A 21,102-nucleotide genomic window follows, 5' to 3' on the forward strand; every position below is an offset into this window, starting at 1 on the left:
TTGTGGGAGTGGTCATTTGTTCATGTTCGCCTGAGTCCTTTGCAACACTTTATGAAAATGCATTAATTACAATAACTAGGACTTGTTATTTGCTTAGCTTATTTATTTGGTTGAGCGTGGATAGCAGAGCCACATCTTCTATAATATAGTGTGACCATAGGTTTTGTGTTGAGAGGCGTAAATGCTTGCATAATATAGAATACACAAGTAACTATATATCTGTAGATAGCAAGGGTTTGAGAATTTGACCTTTAATGTTTTGATCTAAATTTTGTTTTCAGATGTTTTTGTCATAGCTGACTATTCCTCATTAAAAATAACAGTAAGAAAAAAACTTCCTGCCTGTTTGGACTTTTTCATCCAAAAATATGCAGTAATTCCAGGATGGTTATGAGTTGCATGACCTTTCTGTATTTTGCAGCACAGTGCATTTTAAAAAATACCTCTCCAAATAATTTCTAAAACTGGAATAATAGAAGTGTGGTTTTTTTTCTTCTAGGATTCCCCAGAATTTGATTTACTATTTGAAAACGCGTTTGACCAATGGGTAGCAAACACAGCTTCAGAAAAATGCACATTCTTTCAGGTTCTACATCACACTTGTCAGCGATACCTTACAGACAAGAAGCCAGAATTTATCAACTGCCAAGCTAAAATTATGGGAGGTAAGCAAATCAAAGCTTAATACTTTGTAGTTGGGCATGAAATGATTTGCATGTGATTTATTCTGTGTTCAGATAAGCTTGCAGCCTAATGGCATCTTGAAATCATGGGTCTGAACTTGCTAACTTAGCTGTAAACTATGCTTCAGCATTTCTCCATCACGCACCACTTCACACTCTTCTGTTACCTTTTCATTGCTGGTTTTCAGTTCCAAAGGTTACATGCCCTTTCCACCTTGTGAGAAGTTGTTCTCCTCCCTCTTTTTAAGCAACCCTGATTTTGATTTGCCCCTCTGCTTTTGTTCATCCTAAAGTGTTTCTGGGTGGCCTGAAACATCAGCTAAAAGCCTCTTCTGCATCCCTGTTTCCTCACAAGTGGAAGCAAGTGGCTGCATGGTGCCTAATTTTCAGCTGAACTTAAACCATGACACTTTCATAAGTCATGTATCTTAAGGTGAATTTCCAGGATTAGATTTAAAAATATATGGTTAGGTAAAAAAAGTGTGGTCAATATGTGAAATAATCAGTGTTGACCATCTACTTCCTGAGTAACAAAACCTATTTCGGGAGGATTTTCACATATTTCACAAAGTATTCTTTAGGGAAATAAAATTGTTTAGTTATTCCTAGTTACTCCTTTAGTTTGAAATTTCTCAAAATAGGTTCTTTCTTTGTGTGCTCTAAACCAGAACACTTAAAACTTTTACATCTCTCGTGTTCAGTGGGAATAAAAATTTGTTTTTCTCAATGAGCTCACAAACAATAAAAGAGAAGTGCAAGCTGACTTGAGATTCCATTTAGTTGGGTTTTCTTTTTTTCCCAGTAGGAATAGCTTATAAGTATAGGGAGCCTTACTCTTTTTTTCTTGTGGAAATTCATCTCTCGTACATCTAGAGTATATTCCTGTATGTTATTATCAGACGTATTATTTTGTGCAGAGACCTTTATGTGTTCTTTTTTTCTCACTGTTATTTTGTTCCTTTCCTCTAAAACACCAAAAATAAACGTGAAGGGAGAAGCCATCTCCAGTTTGGTGCTTTCATTTTAGCTACTGAAACTAACAGACACAGATAACTTTGTCAATTACTAGTTTTCTTTTAGTGTCTTCTCAAACTAAGAAAAAATGTGCAAAATTTCTTGTAAGTGTCTTCTCTCATTTCTCCTTTTCCACATTAATAGGATTTCCTTTGTTTTCTTTTTGGTGTGGTGGTGGGGAGGGAGCTGCACTAATGGGTGAAGATATACTCTACAATTTTTCTATTTCATATGCAAAGTCTCATGTTGGTTATCAGCCTGCTAATGTTTCTCGTTTCCATCCTTCCTGCAAATAAGTTGTTATTAATAAACTGCCACACATACCGCCTTTGAACTTGAATTATTCTCCTATGCTTGACCTGTCCAAAATTGAGTTCCTGATTCAACTGACCCAGTTATTAACTTTATCCTAAACAAGTGTCATCACAGTGGAAAAAAAATTGACGCTGAGGTTCATAAACATATGCTTAACTTGTACTTTTTCAACACACACTAGACCCTACCATGTCCCATGAAGCATACCCACATTCTCCCTTTGACAACTTCCTGGATAAAGTGGGAGTATTCAGTAATCTCTGATAGCAGATGGTGACCATTTCCATATTCCTTGCATGTCATTCTGACTGGGCACAAATCTGGTCTGTGTGTGTACACACATGGTGCCACATATAGACACCATATAGGGACTAATAAACCTCCTCATGGATACAGTGCTTCTGCTGTTCTTCAACTATCAACTTCTTCCTCACACTGGGTGATACACTCCCTGTTGGTAGGTTTGAATTTGACAGAAACTGTAAGAACTGTAAACCAAGTAATAGCTTGAATTTCAGTGACTTGCTGTGTGTCAGCCTCACTGAGCCAGCTGTGTGTATCAAAACCCATTATGTCCAAAACCTGAAGTACCAAGAGGTATTTTCTGGAAGACAGAGTGAAATGTGTTGTTAATCTCAGATTCATCCTGACTAGAGAAACTAAGGTCCAAATGTAGCTAAGCAAACCAAAGGACATACACCTGAAAATATAGCTTGAAATTTATTGTATCCAGTTGAGCATTTACAACTTGGATTTTTTTGTTGTTACTGTTTTGTTGGTGTATTTTGCTCACTAGTCAAAGCAGTATATTCAAATAATACTTAAATCTTGGTGTGGTCAGATTTCAGATGAGGCTTGTCATTTCATCCCCTCAACCAAGGGGATAACATTTTGAGTGATATTCTTGTGAACTTTCTGTGAAAAGTAATACTTTTTCTTTTGGATAGTTAGCCAGTTTAACTTCTAATACTCTACAAAATTTTTTAAAAAAGAAATTATTAGAATATGTATATGCATACACACACATGCTTTTTAAAGTCATTATACAGATAATTATAATATATGTGTAATGTATATCTTGTAGCTAATACATATTTTCAAAAACAAATTGCCACCAAAGAACACTTTTTCCCAAGTGGAACTGAAGATGAAGGAACTTGAAGGGCTTGTTTACAAGCCTACTTACGTTATTGAACCTTATTCGTTCCTAAAGGATAAGAGTGAAGAAAGTCATGCTGCTCCTGTTTCTGCAGGAAGTGCTTAGGAGCTTAGCTTTAAGTAAATAAAGGTGTTCTTGTGGAACTCCAGACCCTCTTCATGGCCTTCCTCCTTGCACCTCCTTTCTCTCTCACACAGACACACACACACACACTTGCCCCTTTAGACCAGAGCCCTGCCACTGACTCTTCTTCTGCAGAATCATTTTTTGCCTTATTTTCATTTGAGTGTCATGTTAGTATAGTCTGCAGAATTGAATAGGCTAGACTGTTTTCTCTGACTTGATTAATGGCATCAGTACTTACAGCAATAATGAGAACTGACGGAAGGTGTGGGTGCTAATTCTGAGAACAAAAGAACAAATTCAAGTTTAGGCACGCTGTAACAAGATTCCTCCTACTAGTGTCTTATATTAAGTATTTCAAGATTGTCTTTTGTTTAGAATTTAGGTGAGCCCTCTCCATAGTTTACGTGCATTCTGGATGTTATGGTGGAGAAGAAAGGGCTAGAGGGCTTTTATTGACTGAGGTACGAAATATTTTCCCCTTATGTACCTTTATAACATACAGATTCTGATACTGGGATGTGTCTTGATTTGGAGTATCTTTGTGTTACGTTGTTATTTGGTGGCCATGTTTTGCTTTTACATCAGTAATATGAAAAGCAAAGTTGGAGATGGCTGGTGTGCAGAAATTTTGTCCCTTAGAGGTTGTATTCATTAGAACAGCTTGATTCTTGATATAACATTAAACTGACATTGAGGATGCAGTTGACTCTCATTTCTGGATAGCACCTTGAGATACAGCATATGAAGCTCTTCAAAGATTAATTCTGGGCTTACAATAAAGAACAAACATTTGCTGCCACCTTTAGATGCATATTAGAAATGCATTTGGTTTTAAGCTTTGTCCTATCTATATGCATTGGTATTTAACAGTTGTTCTGCTGAATTAATCAAAATATTCTTGGAAACCCAAAATGATGACTTCTTTACCCTTGTAACCTTTTCTGTAGGACACCTCGCAGCAGTTATTAATGAGTCATTCTTTTTTCCTCCAAGAATAAAATGCCAGTGCGAGAATGGTAATGAGTAATTTTTCCATACAATATTACTCATCTTGGCTTAGCACACTGGAGACCTGCTAAGCACATAGTGGTGTTTACCATACTGAGCAAGATTAATTACTGACTGAAGGAGATGAAATAAAACTTGTGTTAGGAAGTGCCCTGAGCATCCTGATCTAGTGGGTAGCATCCCTGTCCATGGTGGGGTTTGAAACCAGATCATCTTTAACGTCCCTTTCAACCCAGGCCATTTTATGATTCTGTGAGTTAGCATGGGAAAAAAGACAATCGTTGCCCTCCCTCCTGTCAAACACCTGGCAGTTGTTTGTTTCAGTTTTTACCTGATAGACGTTGAAAAAAGTGTGTATTTGAACATACTATTCTTGCAGACGTTCACTCGTAAATTAATTCTGATGAAAATGAATTTGACCCAAAAAAAAACCCTTAAAAAATCCACAAAAACTTAATTTTTTATTTCTTTAATCTGCAATAGATGTTATTTTGGTGGTGTTTTGCTGGTTTGAAATGACCAATCGGATTTAGCCATCTTCCCATACAGAAACAACAAATTTTTAGTTTATTTAGTTTATTTAGGTATTTCTTGCCAACGTATACCAAATACTCCGTTATGGTCATTCTAGAGGTTAAAATATTAGAAACTAATTTTCTGCTGCCAAAGACCATTTCAGGTACTTTCTTTTATGCCCTGCATATTCATGTCAAGATTAATTCTGCTTTGCAATTTTATTTAACTGGATGTATTTTAGTGATCTTAAGCATAAAAGCCATGTGTTGAGATTAGAATGGATAAGAATAGTTGAGATCTTTTTCCGTAGAAATTTGGCATATAATCAGAGCTCTAAATTAACTTTCTAAAAGGGGAATCTTGTAAAAAAAAAAAAAAAAAAAGTACATTATGTTCTTGCAAAATCTGTAAGGATACATAAATTGAGACGGGACATTTATCATTATAAAGGTTGATTCCTTTTTTTGCTCTGTATAACTCTGAGGCAAGGTAATGTAGAAAGCATCAACCAATATATTTGCCTGACTTTCTGAAGATTGAAGGTCTAAATGAGGTGTTATCTTCAAGATGCAGAATATTGCTCTTTGCCATAGAAATGGGATTTGGGTTTGTTTTTTTTTTCCTGTATCAAGTTGTTAGGTTTTAATGTTTACCCAGCCAGATTGGAGTTCTGTGCTTTGTTATAGTTACTGATTCTGAAAGTTTCTGGTTGGTTTGGCTGTCATTAATTATAAATACGAATTATTATTTAAAATATTAATACTTAACTTAGCATTAAGTTTATACGTATATTAGAATTTAAAGTTTTCAAGTTTAAATACACTGTTCAGTTTGGAAAGCAGGTAAAGGTTGTGTTAATATGAAATTGATCCTAGTTAGGTATTTCCTTAATTTATAACCAATACACATTATACAGTAACATCCTGTCCTGGCATCAATGCCAGCATATAAGAACATTAATGGGAGAATATAAGTTTATCTGAACAACATTTGTGACCTGTCCATTCAGCTCTTAATGCTTGTTCTGTATATTCTTCAGAACTACTGGAGATGTAAAACAGAATTGCTTTTCTGTTTCTTTTAAAGAGGGAAAAAAGCAGTCCTGGGTGACGGACAAATGAAATCTGTAAAAGGGAAAGTTAATTTCTAATTTCAGTACTTTGACTAAACTTCAAACTTTAATACTGTATTGATGTAGGAAGGTGGAGACATCAAACTCTGTGGTGATGCTGAACCCTAGAAAAATCCAAAGTGTGTGAATGTGGTTGGCTAGGAAAACTAAAAATAACACCCCCTTTTTTTTTTTTTTAATTGGAACATTTATTAGCACTAAGACCAGATCAAGAAAATAAAAAAGCCCTTATCTATGAAAATCCTACCTACGCCAAGGAAAGCTAGCCTGGCTCCCAGTTGCTTTACAGGGAATGAACACTAGAGATCACATCCTCCAGCTCTACAGTTAAGATGAAATACAACTGCCTCGACTCATAAACTAATGATGATATTGATAAAAAGTTTGCAACGTGTTTCAAATGCTTGCTGCTGGTAGCTGGTACTTGCTGTGCTTTCCTATAGAAAGTTGCTGGTAAGTAAGATGAAGGTTGATAAATTGAGAAGTTGATGTTCAGATTTAAGTTCAGATCCAAGTTTTCAGAACTGTAAATCCAGTGAAGATTCTACTTTTTATGAATGTTCTGTCTTTCAGATTGCTTAGACATCCTTTCTGGATGATAATTTAAATATTGAAATTATCTAGAGAACATTCCACTCGTGATACAGGAATCCATTAAGCTGTAAGAGTGTATTATCTTACAGGATTACAATCACAGAAGTACTGCTTCTGTATTCTTCTACTTATTATCTCGAGCTGTTTAATAAGGCTTTTCACATGGCTGTTTAAGAGAGGTCAGAAATTTTTTTTCTGTTTGGGCCTTTTTAGTAGCTCTTTACTCTTTTATTCAAAAGAGCTCTTAACCAAGGTTGTCAGCACAGCACCAGTATACCTGAAAGAATGTTTAACAGTTTGCTGGGAGGTGACAGGGATGAAGAAGGAGGGGAGGAATGTGTTTGTCCTGTGGACCTTTATAATCAGCTATAGTGTTAGTCTAGGAAATGTAACTCTCTGGTAATGATGATTTTAACAAAACAAATGTGCTCAGCAGGGAGAGGCAACTTATCGATGTGGGAAGTGCCACCATGGGTTGAAACTTCATCAGTCTAAATACATTGATTTTGAAATACCTTAGCTTCCTGAGTTAAATGCCTAGATTTCACTTAATCTTTCATAATTATTGTGGTGTTTCTTGGGAATCATTCCAGACTAAGTTGTTCCTTATTGTGAGCAGCTTCATGACAATTTTAGCAGTGGAAGAGATTTGCATTCATGTCTTCAGTGCTGTGTTGCAGTAATGAACAGCTCTTATTTTTTTTGTGGCATAATTCTTTCTTCCAGCAAAATACATGATTTTGATTGGTCAGTATAGTTAATATGTGGGAGTCACCCGAACCTTGACAGACTGGGAGAAACTTTCAGATTAGCAAAACTTTTAATTTCCTCTTGGGCTTCCTGTGGTCGCTTTCTTCATTCTAAAGCGTTGTTCTCAGTGATTCAGTACAGTCTGGATGGTGGAAGAAGAGATGGGGTTTTTGTAAAATTCTGTCTATAAGAGCGATATTTAAGTTGATTTTTATTGACAGTAGTTGATTGAAACAGCTGAGAGTAATGTGCATAATTAATAGAGAAAACTGTTCAGGCATAAACATAGTCATACCAGTCTTAGGTGTTTTGGATGGTGCTAAAATGTATAGCTCCTGGATTACCCTGAGGACAGGGCTGGCACAGCCAGTCACTCTCAGGTCAGCTGCTGCATTTTCCATTTGATGTTTTCCAACCATTGCTCTTGACTGATTTCATCCTGACCTTGACCAGTTCTTACTCAGTCTTCATTCTTACTTGTGAGCCATAACTTTATTTTTAGTTTATGTGGCAACAGAAGTTGATGATTTTTAATATGCTGCTTAAATAGCAAACACAGAACTTTCAAAAGTCACTTACCTGATGAAGAAATAGGAATCTGTTGACAGATACACTGTGTTCCACGCCTCCATTGTAGGAGGTTAATGCATTATGTTTCTCAATAATAATTAACACTACTTAAGCAGAAGCTCAATCAATAGTATTGACACGTCATCTGCAAGAAATACCTTTATTTAGAAAAATCCTGTGGTTCATCTTCAGGGCATGTTGGTTGACGTGGCAGAAGGTCAGCAATGTTAAATTCTGCTCCCCAGCACATTTTAAGACTCCAGAAGGTGCTTAGTTTTATAAGGTTGTCCATGTAGCCTGCTTCCCTTGAATTCAGCAGAGGCTTTGTGATCTTGTAAACAACAGATTTAATTCAGTTTCGGGAGCTTTTAAAACTCAATCCTAGAAAACAAACACTGTACAAGAGGCTAAAGCCATTAGATCACACCACCAAAAAAGGAAAACTATTTCCGGTGTAGTGTTGCTCAGTACGTGTGTTTATTGGAAAAGCTGCCTGAACAGAAGCCAAAATAATAATCTCCTTAAAAAAATTATGAACAAAATAGCAATTGACTGAAAAATTTTAAAGTAAGAATGTGTGCAGTATATAAAGTTGTTTGGCTTTACAATCAAACACCTCAGCATCTGAAGGGAGACCACTTGAAGAGATAATTTCTGTCTCTGCAAAATTCCAGCTCACGGTATTGTTAGGTATTAATCTCTTCAACAGTAATGCCAGCTGCTATATTCCTTTTCTAAATGCAACAATAGAAAAAAATCCCCAAACCTGTAACAGTCCCACATCCTATACATCCTTTTTTTATTAACTCCTGATGTGAAAAATGTAACAATATTGATATACAGGAGGCCAGGGTGCTCTTTTATTGTTATTTCTCATCTTGACTCATCATCTGTGAGTCACTGTGTGTAGGTTCTTAAGTCTCTCCTCACCTCCATAGTTTAACACTAGTTGTGTTTTAGTTTAATAAAATTGTAAGGCAGTTTTCTTTATCTCAGGAATTCCTGCATATGCAGCTTGTATTGTGCTCCACAGGCTACTCAGAGTAACCTTTAGTTTCACTATTCATTGTTTGTTTGGCCTTTCTAAGGAAAGGATTATTATTTAAAAACTGGGTCTGAAAGGATCATTTGTTCTTTTTTCTAATGAAACTGTGTGCTAGTTTCAGCTGTGTTAATTTTTTTCACAGTGGCTGGTATGGGGCAATGTTTTAGACTTGTGCTGAACACAGGGTTGATAATATGGAGATGTTTTCGTTATTGCTGAGCTGGGCTTGCACAGAGCCAAGCCTTTTCTACTTTTCGTACGACCACGCTGGCGAGGGAGCTGGGGGTGCATGGGAGGCTGGGAGGAGGAGACACAGCTTGGACAACTGACCACAGGGGTATTCCAGGCCGAATGGCATCATGCTCAATACATAAAGTGGGAGGAAGAAGGAGGAAGGGGAGGAAGTTTGGAGTAATAACATGCATCTTCATGCTGAGCTGTTACTGTGTGATGGGTGCCTGCTCTCCTGGGGATGGCTGAACCCCTGCCTGCCCATGGGAAGCAGTGAATTAATTCCTTGTTTTACTTTACTTTAGTGCATAGCTTTTGCTTTCCCTGCTAAACTATCTGTATCTTATCCCATCAATTTTCTAATTTTTACCTTTCCAATTCTCTCCCAAGTCCTACTGGTGGAAGAGTGAGCACGCAGCTGTGTGATGCTTGGTTGCTGGCAGGGGCTAAACTACAAAAAACTAGTAGCAAAATAGCCCTTCAAGTTGTTTGGGTTTGATTTTTTACCCTGAGAATATTTCTGAAGTACACTTCTCAGATTAATGATGAAAGCAGTGTCTTTGTGTCTGTTTTCACTTGTCTTTGTATGTCTCTAAGAACAGCAGACTTTAACAGCAGATTTGCTGTAGTGCTTACTTCAACTGTGTTGAATTTGTTTCATACCTTTACCAGAATAATTCATTTTAAAGTATTATGTATTTGGTTTTAATGCTGTGGAAAAAAGGACAGCCAGGATAACCCAGGGATCAAGTCCAACCAACATGGATTTACGAAAGGAAGGTACTGCTTGACTCCCCTGATGTCCTTCTATGACAAAATTACTTGCTCAGTATATGAGGGGAAGGCTGTGGATGTTGTTTATCTAGACTTCAGTAAAGTGCTTGACACCATGTCCCACACCATCCTCCTAGATCAGCTGCCTGCTTGCAGCTTGGATGGACTCTTTGATGGATAAAAATCTGGCTGGATGTCCAGGCCCAGAGAGTTGTGGTGAATGGAACTAAAATCCAGTTGGTGACCCATCGCTAGCAGTGTTCCCCAGGGCTCAGTTTTGGGGTTGATACTGTTAAACATCATTATTGATTCTCTAGATGTAGGGACTGGGGCCACCCTCAGTAGATTTGCAGATGATACTGAGATGGGTGGGGGTGTTGATGTCTCGAGGGAAGGAAGGCTCTGCAGAGGGAACTGGACAGACTCCATCAGGACAACAGCACGAGGTTCAGTAAGGCAAAGTGCCAGGTGCTGCACTTGGGTCGCAGCAATCCCAGGCAGCGCTACTAGCTGGGGAAAGAGTGGCTGTCCAGCAGAAAGGGGCTTGGGGGTGCTGGTCAACAGTGGGCTTAGTTGTGAGCCAGCAGTGGGCCCAGGTGGCCAAGAAGGCCAGTGGCATCTTGGCCTGTATCAGAAGTAGTGTGGCCAGCAGGACTAGGGAAGTGACCATCCCTCTGGACTCAGCATTGGTGAGGCCACACCTTGAGTACTGTGTTCAGTTTTGGGCCCCTCACTTTAAAAAGGCTACTGAAGTACTGGAGAGTGTCCAGTGAAGGACAACAAGGCTCATGAGAGGTCTAGAGAACTTGTCTTATGAGGAGCAGCTGAGGGAGCTGGGTTTGTTTAGTCTCGAGGAGGCTCAGGACGATCTCATCTTTCTCTACAACCACCTGAAGCGAGGCTGTAGTGAAGTGAAGCCAGTCCAGATAGCACATCAGCTCTAGAGCATTATAAATTAAATTAATTATATTTAATACAAAACATATATATACTTGAGTGCTCTAATGGCTTCTTTTGGTGTTGCAGGAAACAGCATACTCCATTCAGCAGCAGACAGTGTGACAAGCGCAGTACAGAAGGCAAGTCAGGCCTTGAATGAGCGTGGTGAAAGGCTAGGTCGTGCAGAAGAGAAGACAGAGGAGCTGAAAAACAGTGCTCAGCAGTTTGCAGAAACTGCACATAAGGTAAGATTTCAGCAGGGTAAGACTCAGTAGGTTATGGTCACATATTTGGCTGTCAGAGTTTGTTGAATGAAAGCATGTGTCTATACTTAGCTGTATAAAGTCTTGAACTTAGCTCAGGGTATGTATCAAATCCTGCTTGTGACACCTTCTTCACCTTCTTTGCCTCTAAAAAATCCCTTCCATTTGTTGGTGACTGCACAGGATCTTCAAATGATAAATTCTGTATAGTAAAAACTTCTCAGAGTTGCCTACCAAAGATAGATTTAAAAAAAAAAAATTGCTGTTTGAGGAAAGAAAGGTGTTGGTTTAAGTTCTTTCATGCTGAAATGCATTTCTATTATATCCATACAAATATTAATTTTTTAAAAAAGCATATTTGTAACCAAGTCCTTGAGTATCAAAGGTTTATGTCAGTTTAGTTTTTGAGTCATTTATTGGTTATCATTTCACCAGTAGCAAATGAGTGAATTTTAACTGCCCCTACCAGTTCTGTTTTCAAGGTAATTTCCCAGAGGGTTCACTCATCTCATCTTTGTTAGCATGCTATTATCTTCAGAAAGCAATTTTTGATTATATGGAACCTAACCCTAAGCTCTCTGCGTGGTTTGCAGTGTCAGTTTGTCTACACATTTTATACAGGTTTTAACTCACTTCATCTCTTTCTTCTCCCTCTCATTCCCAGTTAAGTCCATTTTTGAATTACTTGAATTGGAAATAATCAGTAATCACAGAGGTTGAAATGCAATCAGTCCTTTATTTTTCATCATTATTTAGTGGCAGAGCTCCTGAACAGGTGTTTTAAATTACTTGTCTAGAATTTCTGATTGTAGTTAACAATCAAAATCATTGGGTCAAAATTACTATTCTTTTAAGCATGTTTTTGTTTCTGGTGTCTTGCTCTAGTGTTCCTCACAGATAGCAAAATAATGGAACATTGGGAAACAGAGCTGTGAAAGCAGATAAATCCTGCCTCCTCGGCATGGCAAAGGGAGGCTTTGTCTGTATGTCCCAGGAAAGGGAATGGCTGTGTATCTGTATGCAAAGAAGTTAATGGATTTCAGGCATCTTTCAGAGAATTAATCTTAAACTCTTCTTATCTGGACTAGCCACATCAGGTTGATACAGCTGTTGTTATAGGTGACATCTCTTTAATTAATTTTTTTCTCTCTTTTTCAGCTTGCCATGAAGCACAAATGCTGAGATACTGCCCAAAGTTGCAATCTTCTCAAGAGAAGCTGAAAAGACTACAATCAGCAACTTTTACAGGAGATCCAGTCTTCTGTGTGCTTTTTCCTTCCTGTTCAGTGGAGATGCATTCTTTCAGTTTCTGTGCAGGAAAAAGTGTTGCGTTTCTACCTTTCTGACTTACTTTTGTTCCTCTTTTTTGATATTGCTGCACAGTCCTGCAGTACTTTCTACCTGTATTTCAGTTGTTACAGGAGTGAAAGCAAACACTGAAAAAGGACCAAATGACAAGCTGATCAGGATTAAAATAGTAATATTCCTCCATGGTTGTACAAAAAAACATTGTTGAACTGATTGTGGACATGTGCGTGGAAATAAAATCCAAAGAAGGGGTGTAATTTTCGTCATTTAATGTAGCATCAGCAGAATGTGAATGGATGTTAGAATTAAACATTTGAGGTTGTAGCTATAGTGGAGGACAAACTGCTTTGTCCTAGGAAACAGAAAAAATTGTTTCTTCTAACTAATGTAGGAAGGGTTGCATGTGCACCAGCATTCAGAAGTGCATATCTGAATTTCATTCATATCAGCATTTTACACGTTCCTATTTTCACTTTCAGACTGATTATTTGAATAGTATACTGAAACACAAAGAATGTATGCTTGAGGTTTCAAAATTGAGGAAAAAAGTAATTTTTACATCTATACACACGTAGCTGTGCCTCAAACACAATCTACAACTTATAAAATAACGTTTATTTTTACCTGTGATTTTTTTGTGTGGCTAAAGGCCCATGAAAATGAGAATGCTAAGGTCTGGGAAGATGAGAGTGCACTATTTTCAAGACATCTGTTTTTCATAAATTCTACAGTAAGAGATTTTTGAAACACTTCAGAAATTTTTCTGATTTTAATGACTTTTGTGTTAGCAAGTTATGTCTAATTTTTAATATAGAGGCTTTCAAAAAGCATGCCTTGGTACACTAGAATCAACTTCTAGTTTGAGTCTCAGCTTTCAATATGTTATCACTGGAAGGGTGACTACTTCATCTATACTCACTATATGCAATATACACACTGTATTTCTCTTACAAAATGAGTAGGTTACCTTTTTCCTTCACAGCTGTTTTCTTAACATTTTTAAGATGGTCTAACATGCTTTGAGAATGAAAAGGAATAAAAAAAGGAGAAAAAGATGTTGCTTTTTTCTTTTTTTCAAACCAGGAAGCTTGAAAAGCAATCCTTGCAGAAGGTACAGCCTTCATCTTCTGAAAATGCCTGCTCTTCATTTTTGCCCTCATCTTACCAGAGAAAAGCTGGCATTATGTGAATGTACTGTATTCATTGTAGAATATGATTTTTGCATTATTAATGACACAGCAGTCTAAAATTCTCAGAGCAGTGCTTGTAAGAGCGATAAAAGCTACTGTAGTAATTGAGAATATTTCACTTACTGCAAGCTGAAATAATGGAAAACCTCATGGAAATAGCCATTTTGTAAGAAGATGCTTGCCTTTAGGAAAGTATTCTCATTTGAACTAAGGACAGTGTCTCATTAGCTGATTGCATTCAAACTTTACATCTGTTTTGTTTTGGGGTTTTTTTTCCTGTAATAGTTTTGTATGAAGCTTTTTATTTAATTTCACATTGGGAGTTGAGAGAATGGGTCATTTGTGTAGTACCATGTGATCATTTAGATCTATTTAGCACCAGCTCCAACAGTTACCAAATCAAGCACCTACTGAAATGGAATTTGGCCACTTCTGTTATAAATCAGAACAGGTTCATTAACAACACAAGTTCTGAACACTCCGTTGAGCTATGTGTAAGTAATGCTTGCCCTGGAATTGTCTGAATGCTATTGTAGTGTGACTATGGGTATTTCTGCAATTAACCGGGAAAACAGTGCCTGACTAGAAATTAAACTTCTGCTAGATACAAAATGTTAGGCTATATATATATATATATTTTTTTTTTTTTTTTTAAAAAGATGGATTATAAATCAGTCAGGGAGTACATTTTTGACCACATAGCTATCTTCTTGTCATATTTTCTGCTGCTAACCTCACAAGTCTTTCTCTCAAGAGAAAGAAGTAGATTCTGATCTGCTGCCATCTAGCCAGGCCTCTAAGCTTGCAAATAATTGGAAGAAATGTCTAAAACCCAGGTCAGATAAACCTGAAAAGAATTAGTTGTCTAAATTCAGATTAAAAGGCACATAGATTTTCAAGTGTTTTCATAAATATCAGCTGGGTAGGACAAGATCACAATTGCACTGCTAAGTTCCAGACCTCTTGTGAGTTGAACTGTACTAAAACATTGCTTTAGTCTCACTTGAGTTTTTCAGCATTTTGGGTTGTTTTATATCTTCCAGTTAAATGTATTGTTTTTTATCATAACTCTGGACTTAATTCAGCCATCAAAAGCCATTTACTATGGGAACTTTAATTAACCTAGTCTTCTGAATGAAGGAAAAGTGGTTTGTCTGTTTACTTTGTTCTTGCTGTTCATTAAAGTACAAGGTTTGGTAGTTTTTAGATAAAAAATCAAGGTGTATAAATGTTTATCCAAAGGTAAATCTTAGAGCATTGCAGTTTCCTTCTGGAACTTAGCTTGTAGTGTGTATACAAACCTAGTATTATTAGATAGTCATGTACATAACATATACTATGATTCAGGTTAATGTTCCATATGAAAGAATGTATTTGTAAATTGTAACAATATTAATAGTTTCTTTATCTTTTTAAAGTTCTGAACAGAATAAAAATAATGTATTGTTAGACTTGACTGCTGTACTGCAAACTCTCGTCTTAAAAGGCTACTTTTGTGTCTAGCAAAAGTTGTGCATTATGTGAAATATTAACAAAAATGTGTGCTCTTAAAATTGATCTTAAAGGTAGGTAGGTTTTGCTATGATTTGCCGGAAGTGTAATACTTGCTAATATCTATTGTAACCAATTCCTTGGAAGTTCTCAAAGATGTAGAAATTATTTTGTGCCATTCTGGGGAGAAAAAAAAAAAAAAGGTGGGACCTGCTCTCTTGACTAACTACTGGAAACCCTGATTTTTGTCATTAAATACTTTAACTGTGATGGAAACTGTCTTTGGATTATTTGAGTTCTCTATTCAAAACATCAATTATTTTTGAGTTAGGTTTTTATATTTCACTCTAAGCAAAATTATATAGAATTCTAGCAAAATTGAATAAAAATTATTTTCTGCTATAGTGATAAATTTTTTTTCTAGTAATTAAAAATAGTGGAAACTAGGTTAAAGCATTGCCTGTCCAAGCAGATTACAGAGTATAATTATCGTATCTTAAAGTTAGCACCCTACCTAAAGGCTGTGTAGGTTAAAAAGAATTCTGATAATTCACTTACAGTTGCTACGAAATGCTTATTCTCAAGTTGTTAATGTTTTCTTTTGGATATCTAATTTTATTGATTTTTTTTTTTTATCAAAGCACAAGCAATTTTAATTACCCTGTAAGAATAACACTATAAAGGTAGAGTTCTTCTACACACAGAGAAGCAATCCCTTAGATTCAAAGGAGGTCTACTTGCACAAGAACCATATCCAATACGAATTGACTTTGCTGCCATCTCTCTTTTTAGGCTTAAATATGATCCCTACGATTGTAATCTCAAAAATGTCTTGTTGGCAAATACTGCCAACTGTTTGATTACTGTAGTTACTAGGTAAGTTTGCTAGAATGCATGTTATCCATAGATGTTGAATACCATACGTCCCCAATGCCCAACCTTGATGAACCTCTTAAGAGAAATAGATCTCTGGTGGATCAGAAGCTACTTTGATCTGGACAGCGTTTTGTTGTAGATTGAATATAACTATTTGTCAGTTCTTTTCTATTGTTGTTGTACGTTTGTCCTATAAGGTAGAAAGACAGAATGTTTAGTTAATTTTTGAACATTCTTTTAGATCAATTTCACCATGTCATTTTTTAAATTGATACTATGATTTTCATAAAACATCAATTTGTTGCTGTGTATAAATTAAGGAAAAGATGATAGGGTTTTGTTTGTCGTCTCTCAGTCATGGAAGAAGCTCAAGCATGAATGTTTGCTGATTCCGTATGTTAGGTTTTTAAAGTAAAAGATACGTTAGTATGTTCCTGAAGGGATAATATTTGACTGAGAAAATCAAACTGCAGCTGCAAGTTGTGGCATCTATGAAGATACAGATACACACTACTTCAGGTGATGCCTTTTCCTGGTCTTAACAAGAGTCATACGCGGTTAGAAGGGGAAAAGGGATTTTACCTTGGTATTTATTTAGGATCCTTAGGTGCACACGTCCAGGTCATATGCATCAAAATGCACCCCGCAAAAATGCACACCCCAAAAAGATCTGGTCTAGCATTATAGGTTTTGCTAATTAGCATATCTATCAAAGATTCCCCAATGAGAGGCTCGAGTGAGCCCCCCTCCCCAAGGAGCCTTCCCCTGGATGGTTCTATCTTAGTTTACAGAATGTGTACTGGAGAGGACCCTGGGGTCAGGGGCACACTGATCCCTAACTACGAAGCTTCTAAAATGTTTAGTCACCTAGCTGAACAAACAAGTCCAAGAATGTAGGCAAAAAGCACTAAGAATACAGAAGTTGTAGAAAAGGTGTAATGGGTATAAAAGAAGAGGCAAAAAATCTTCATGGCATCACAGGTAGTGAGCAGGAGTGCTATCCAGTACTCACAGGATTGCAATGTCTCAGATTAAAAATGGCTTTCACTTATTTCAAAATTAGTCCCCCACGGAAGTGGTCAGCTACCACTGGGGTAATGACATGAATTTACATAAACAGTAACTTCCCTAATAACTCCAAAGCACCAACTTCCACTTCATAAGCACATCGTTACAGCCTGTTTTATGCATCATCTGGAAGCACTGCATGGTATTTGATGTCTGTTTCATTAATACTTTTTCTATTTGAGCTGTTACTGTCTTTTTGTCTGCTGTCGCCTCATGCAGTCTGAATTGTGGCAACATTTTTTAGTGATGGTGGCTAGCTTTGACAGGGGTTGACATGGGATTACAGGCTCAAAAAGTACTTCACTATTTACTTTTACAGTGACTGAAGAAAAATAAACAGTGTAAAGATCTGTTTCGTGGAGACATAGTGTTATGTTAGATCTTCAGTGTTCTGGCCAAGTATCCAGGGTATAAAAGTAACCTTGTTAACGAGGCAAGTCAGGTGGCTTTAGAAGTGTAGAGAATAGATATCTAATAAAATACTAATTGATATTTTAAGCAGTTTCAGAGGTTTCTGGTAGCTAAAAGGGTGATAACTTATGCAGAGGACTTGAAGCCTTTATTGTGTTGAAATTCTGTTGCTGCTAAAGAGGGGGAAACAGTTTTTATCTGTGTTAAGTGTTATTTTCTGGACAAAACAGCAAATGTAAAAATAAATGAGAAAACATTGATAGTGTTTCATACTATACTGAAAAGAAAATCTTCAACATGTGCAACGGACAGTAATCATCATGCTGGTTTGCAGCCAAACCAGTTGGAGTTTTTCCTATTTCAGAAAGAATAGACAATAGACACAGGAAAGCTTTCTTTGCTTTGGCATGCTCCTGGAACTAGGACTTCTGCAGAAAATGCCTTTACTTGTCAGAAGTATTAAGATTTTAATGAGAATCCTTTCAAAACTTTTCTGGTTTTATGAAAAATAGCATTTGGAAACATTTATTTGTTTCTGTGAGGAAACGCAGAATAAGGAAACATAAAAGAGCAAGCTGTTAGATTTAACAATAGATTGCTGCATTCATTTGAGGTTTGTAAGAAACTAGTCAAAGGCATCTCGCTATTGCTTTTTAGGAATAAGGAAGTGTAAGCACTGTTCATGCTGCCAATCAACAGTGCCTAAACCTGAGCAGAGGGTGTGCAAGATGAGGGACAGATTGGAGACTTCTGCATCACCAGGTAAGCAAGTCAGAGGAGGTGATGAGGTAACTTCTGAGAGAGTCCCAGGGAAGAGGGGACACACACCCATTACTTGAGAAGACACTGCCATTACTCCCAGGGTGTGTCTTCTCCACTTCCTTCTTCCCCCAGCTTTATATGCTGAGCACAGTTCTGTACAGTGTAGGATTATCCCTCTGGTCAGCTGGGATCAGGTGTCCTGCTTGTGTCCCCTCCCAGTTTTTGTTTAACCTCAACCCCTTTGAGGGTGGTACAAGAAGCAGAAAAGGCCTTGACAGTATGCAAGGCCTGCCCAGCAATAACTAAAACATCCCTCAATTATCAGCACTGTTTCCAGCACAGATTCAAAACACAGACCCTTACTTGCTACTACAAAGAAAATGATCCCAGCCAAAACCAGCAGTGTTTTCTCACAAATGGGTAGAGAACCATTTGCAATTTTAGGGGCACATTCCAGCAAAATTTCTTCAGGACAGTTCTGAGGGGTTTTAAACCTACATAGAGAGTAATGACAGTGCCCTTGGTCTTTATCTTACCTGTTCTTTTCTGGTGCTTCCCCATGTGCAGTTGTGCAGCATTTGAGACAAGCTGAAAACAGTTCTGTTAAAAGTCAGAGCAATGAAACTGCATGACAGGTATTATTCTTCACTGAGGCCATGAACAATTGCAGAGCTGCCAGTGTCTGACTGAAATAATAGCTGTATATATAGGATCATTTGTAAGACAGATGGCTGAGAAAGGTACCATTTATCTGCCAGGCAAGGTTTCATAACTTTTGGCATCCATTCTTGTCAAAAGCATCATTAATGGTTAGCTATTTGCTAATCACCTCAGCTTAGAAGGTGTGAGATTAAAATCTTTTTTTTTTTTCCTTTTTAAGAAAGAATATCTGTTCTATATGACAATCTCTGCAATGGCACTGAAAGGAAAAAGAAGTGGGAAGGAAGAGGTTATGTGTTTATATTCATTGACTGGGTAGGCTTCATAGAATCTGTTCCTCTTGTCTCTGTCTGGCACAGCACACGTGCAAGGTTATTTATGGCATCCTTTAATACCCCAACTGTCCTTCCTAGTTCCCACTTTTATATAGTCTTCAATATTCAGTGTCATGTTTTTGTCATATTGCTCGCTTGAAAGTATCTCATTGTAAGGGGTAGCTGAACTACCAGGATTTTTAAGGCCGACATGAAGTACGATCTTTAGTGTTTGCTCTTTGGGGTTTGATCCCCTTGCATTATTTATTAACTGTAAATTGTTGCTGTTTGTAGATGAAGATGTAGCATGTACTGCACATGAAATGAGGATACTTCACATCACAAGGGCAAATTTGTAGTGAAGGTGTTTCAGCATGTCTGAAAAGATTTAGGATAAGATTTCAGTCAGAAATTCATAGTGCTGGATCACCAGCTGAAGTGTTTCTTCCTTATTTTTGCTAAAGGCTTTTCTCCAAAGTCTGTGATGAACTGTAATAAATAATACAAGTTATTCATCTAACATGTAGGGGGTTTCACTCTACAAAAATTCAAAGAGAAATATCAAATTTCTTTCTTATAGGTATAAAATAAGCCGTGGAAGGAAGTAATTTACAGTAAATTAATGAACCAGGATACCATTGAGATTGGAGAATATAAACCCCAATTTCTTCATTCCTAATGGAAAATTTCAGGATTATAATGAAAATACTTCTAGTTTCTTGATTTGTTAAAAGAATCAGATACAAAAGTACACTTCTCTCGGTCTTGGTTTAACCCCTCTTCGCAACCAAGCACCATGCAGCCACTCAATCCTCCTCCAGCGAGACTGGGAGAGAATCTGAAGGATAAAAGTTAGAAAACAGTGGGTTGAGATGGAGACAGTTAAATAGATGAAGCAAAAGCCACGACCGCAAGCAAGGAATTAATACACTCTCAGTCCGAATGTCCCTGCCTCCTGCTCCTTCTCCTGGCTTTATATGCTGAGTGTGACACGCTTGGTCAGCTGGGGTCACCTGGCTCTGCTGTGTCTCCTCCCAACCTCCCATGCACCCTCAGCCTCCTCACCAGCCTGGCAGTACGAGAAGCAGAAAAGGCCTTGGCTCTGTGTAAGCCCTGCTCAGCAATAACAAAATCATCTCTATATTATCAACCCTGAGTTCAGCACAAATCCAAAACACAGCCCTGTACTAACAATTGTCAAGGAAATCAGCTCTCCCCCAGCCAAAACCCGCATGCTCACAGACACTTTTTCCTTTGTGCTCTAGCAATATAGTATCTTTCATGACATGCAGTATATGCTGTCTGCAAAGATCAATCTGTTGTTGCAAAACATATCTGGAGAAAGAGAGGCACCAAAGGAAAGCTGGGCAAAAGCAGCAATAAAATCTATTTGCTGCTCTATTTGGATTTTGCGCTGCAAGAGCAAACAGTCAGCTTTCAGGCTGAATGCCTTTGTATCAATGAAAGAACCCAGTTTAAGGGATTTCGGGGAATGCTGTGTATGTATGCCTTTTGTCATAGGCTTCAGCAACTGTGAGGAAAACATGTCTGTTGCCTTGTGCTCAAACAGTTCTCTGACATTCTCTGATTTAGTCTAAGGACAAAAGGATCTCTGTGTCATAGACACACAGTGCTTAGTCAGTGACAGCTTCCATTAAAAAAAAAAAAAGCTCCCCTTTTGAAACACACAAACCCCCTCTCTCCTAAAAGCATGGAAAAAGTAATTCAAGGAAAAGAAGATAAATCCTAATAAAGCATCAGAAATACTCATATTCTACAATGGTATTTTCCATAGGAATTCATACTGCAAAAACTTGAGCAGTTTTCTCACCTCAGCAGAATGAAATTAAAATACTCTTCACAGTATTTTCTGTCCCTTCATTTGGAAATTAATAATGGAGCA

The 21,102-nt window shown here is 37.4% G+C and overlaps 1 protein-coding gene across 4 annotated transcripts in view; it reads left to right on the top strand.

Annotated features, from left to right (window-relative positions):
* STXBP6 (syntaxin binding protein 6) overlaps positions 1–15,384 on the top strand; it is a 94,892-nt gene extending 79,508 nt beyond the window's left edge. For all 4 annotated transcript variants that reach the window (XM_039552790.1, XM_039552789.1, XM_039552788.1 and 1 more), the window contains 3 exons: positions 500–665; positions 10,944–11,101; positions 12,278–15,384. In XM_039552790.1, the coding sequence (XP_039408724.1) occupies positions 500–665; positions 10,944–11,101; positions 12,278–12,301 (348 nt within the window). In that variant the 3' untranslated portion in view covers positions 12,302–15,384. The remainder of the gene's footprint in view (positions 1–499; positions 666–10,943; positions 11,102–12,277) is intronic.
* The last annotated feature ends 5,718 nt before the right edge of the window (positions 15,385–21,102 follow it).

This window comes from Corvus cornix, chromosome 5 (assembly GCF_000738735.6).
Source record: "Corvus cornix cornix isolate S_Up_H32 chromosome 5, ASM73873v5, whole genome shotgun sequence".
Taxonomy (NCBI): domain Eukaryota; kingdom Metazoa; phylum Chordata; class Aves; order Passeriformes; family Corvidae; genus Corvus; species Corvus cornix.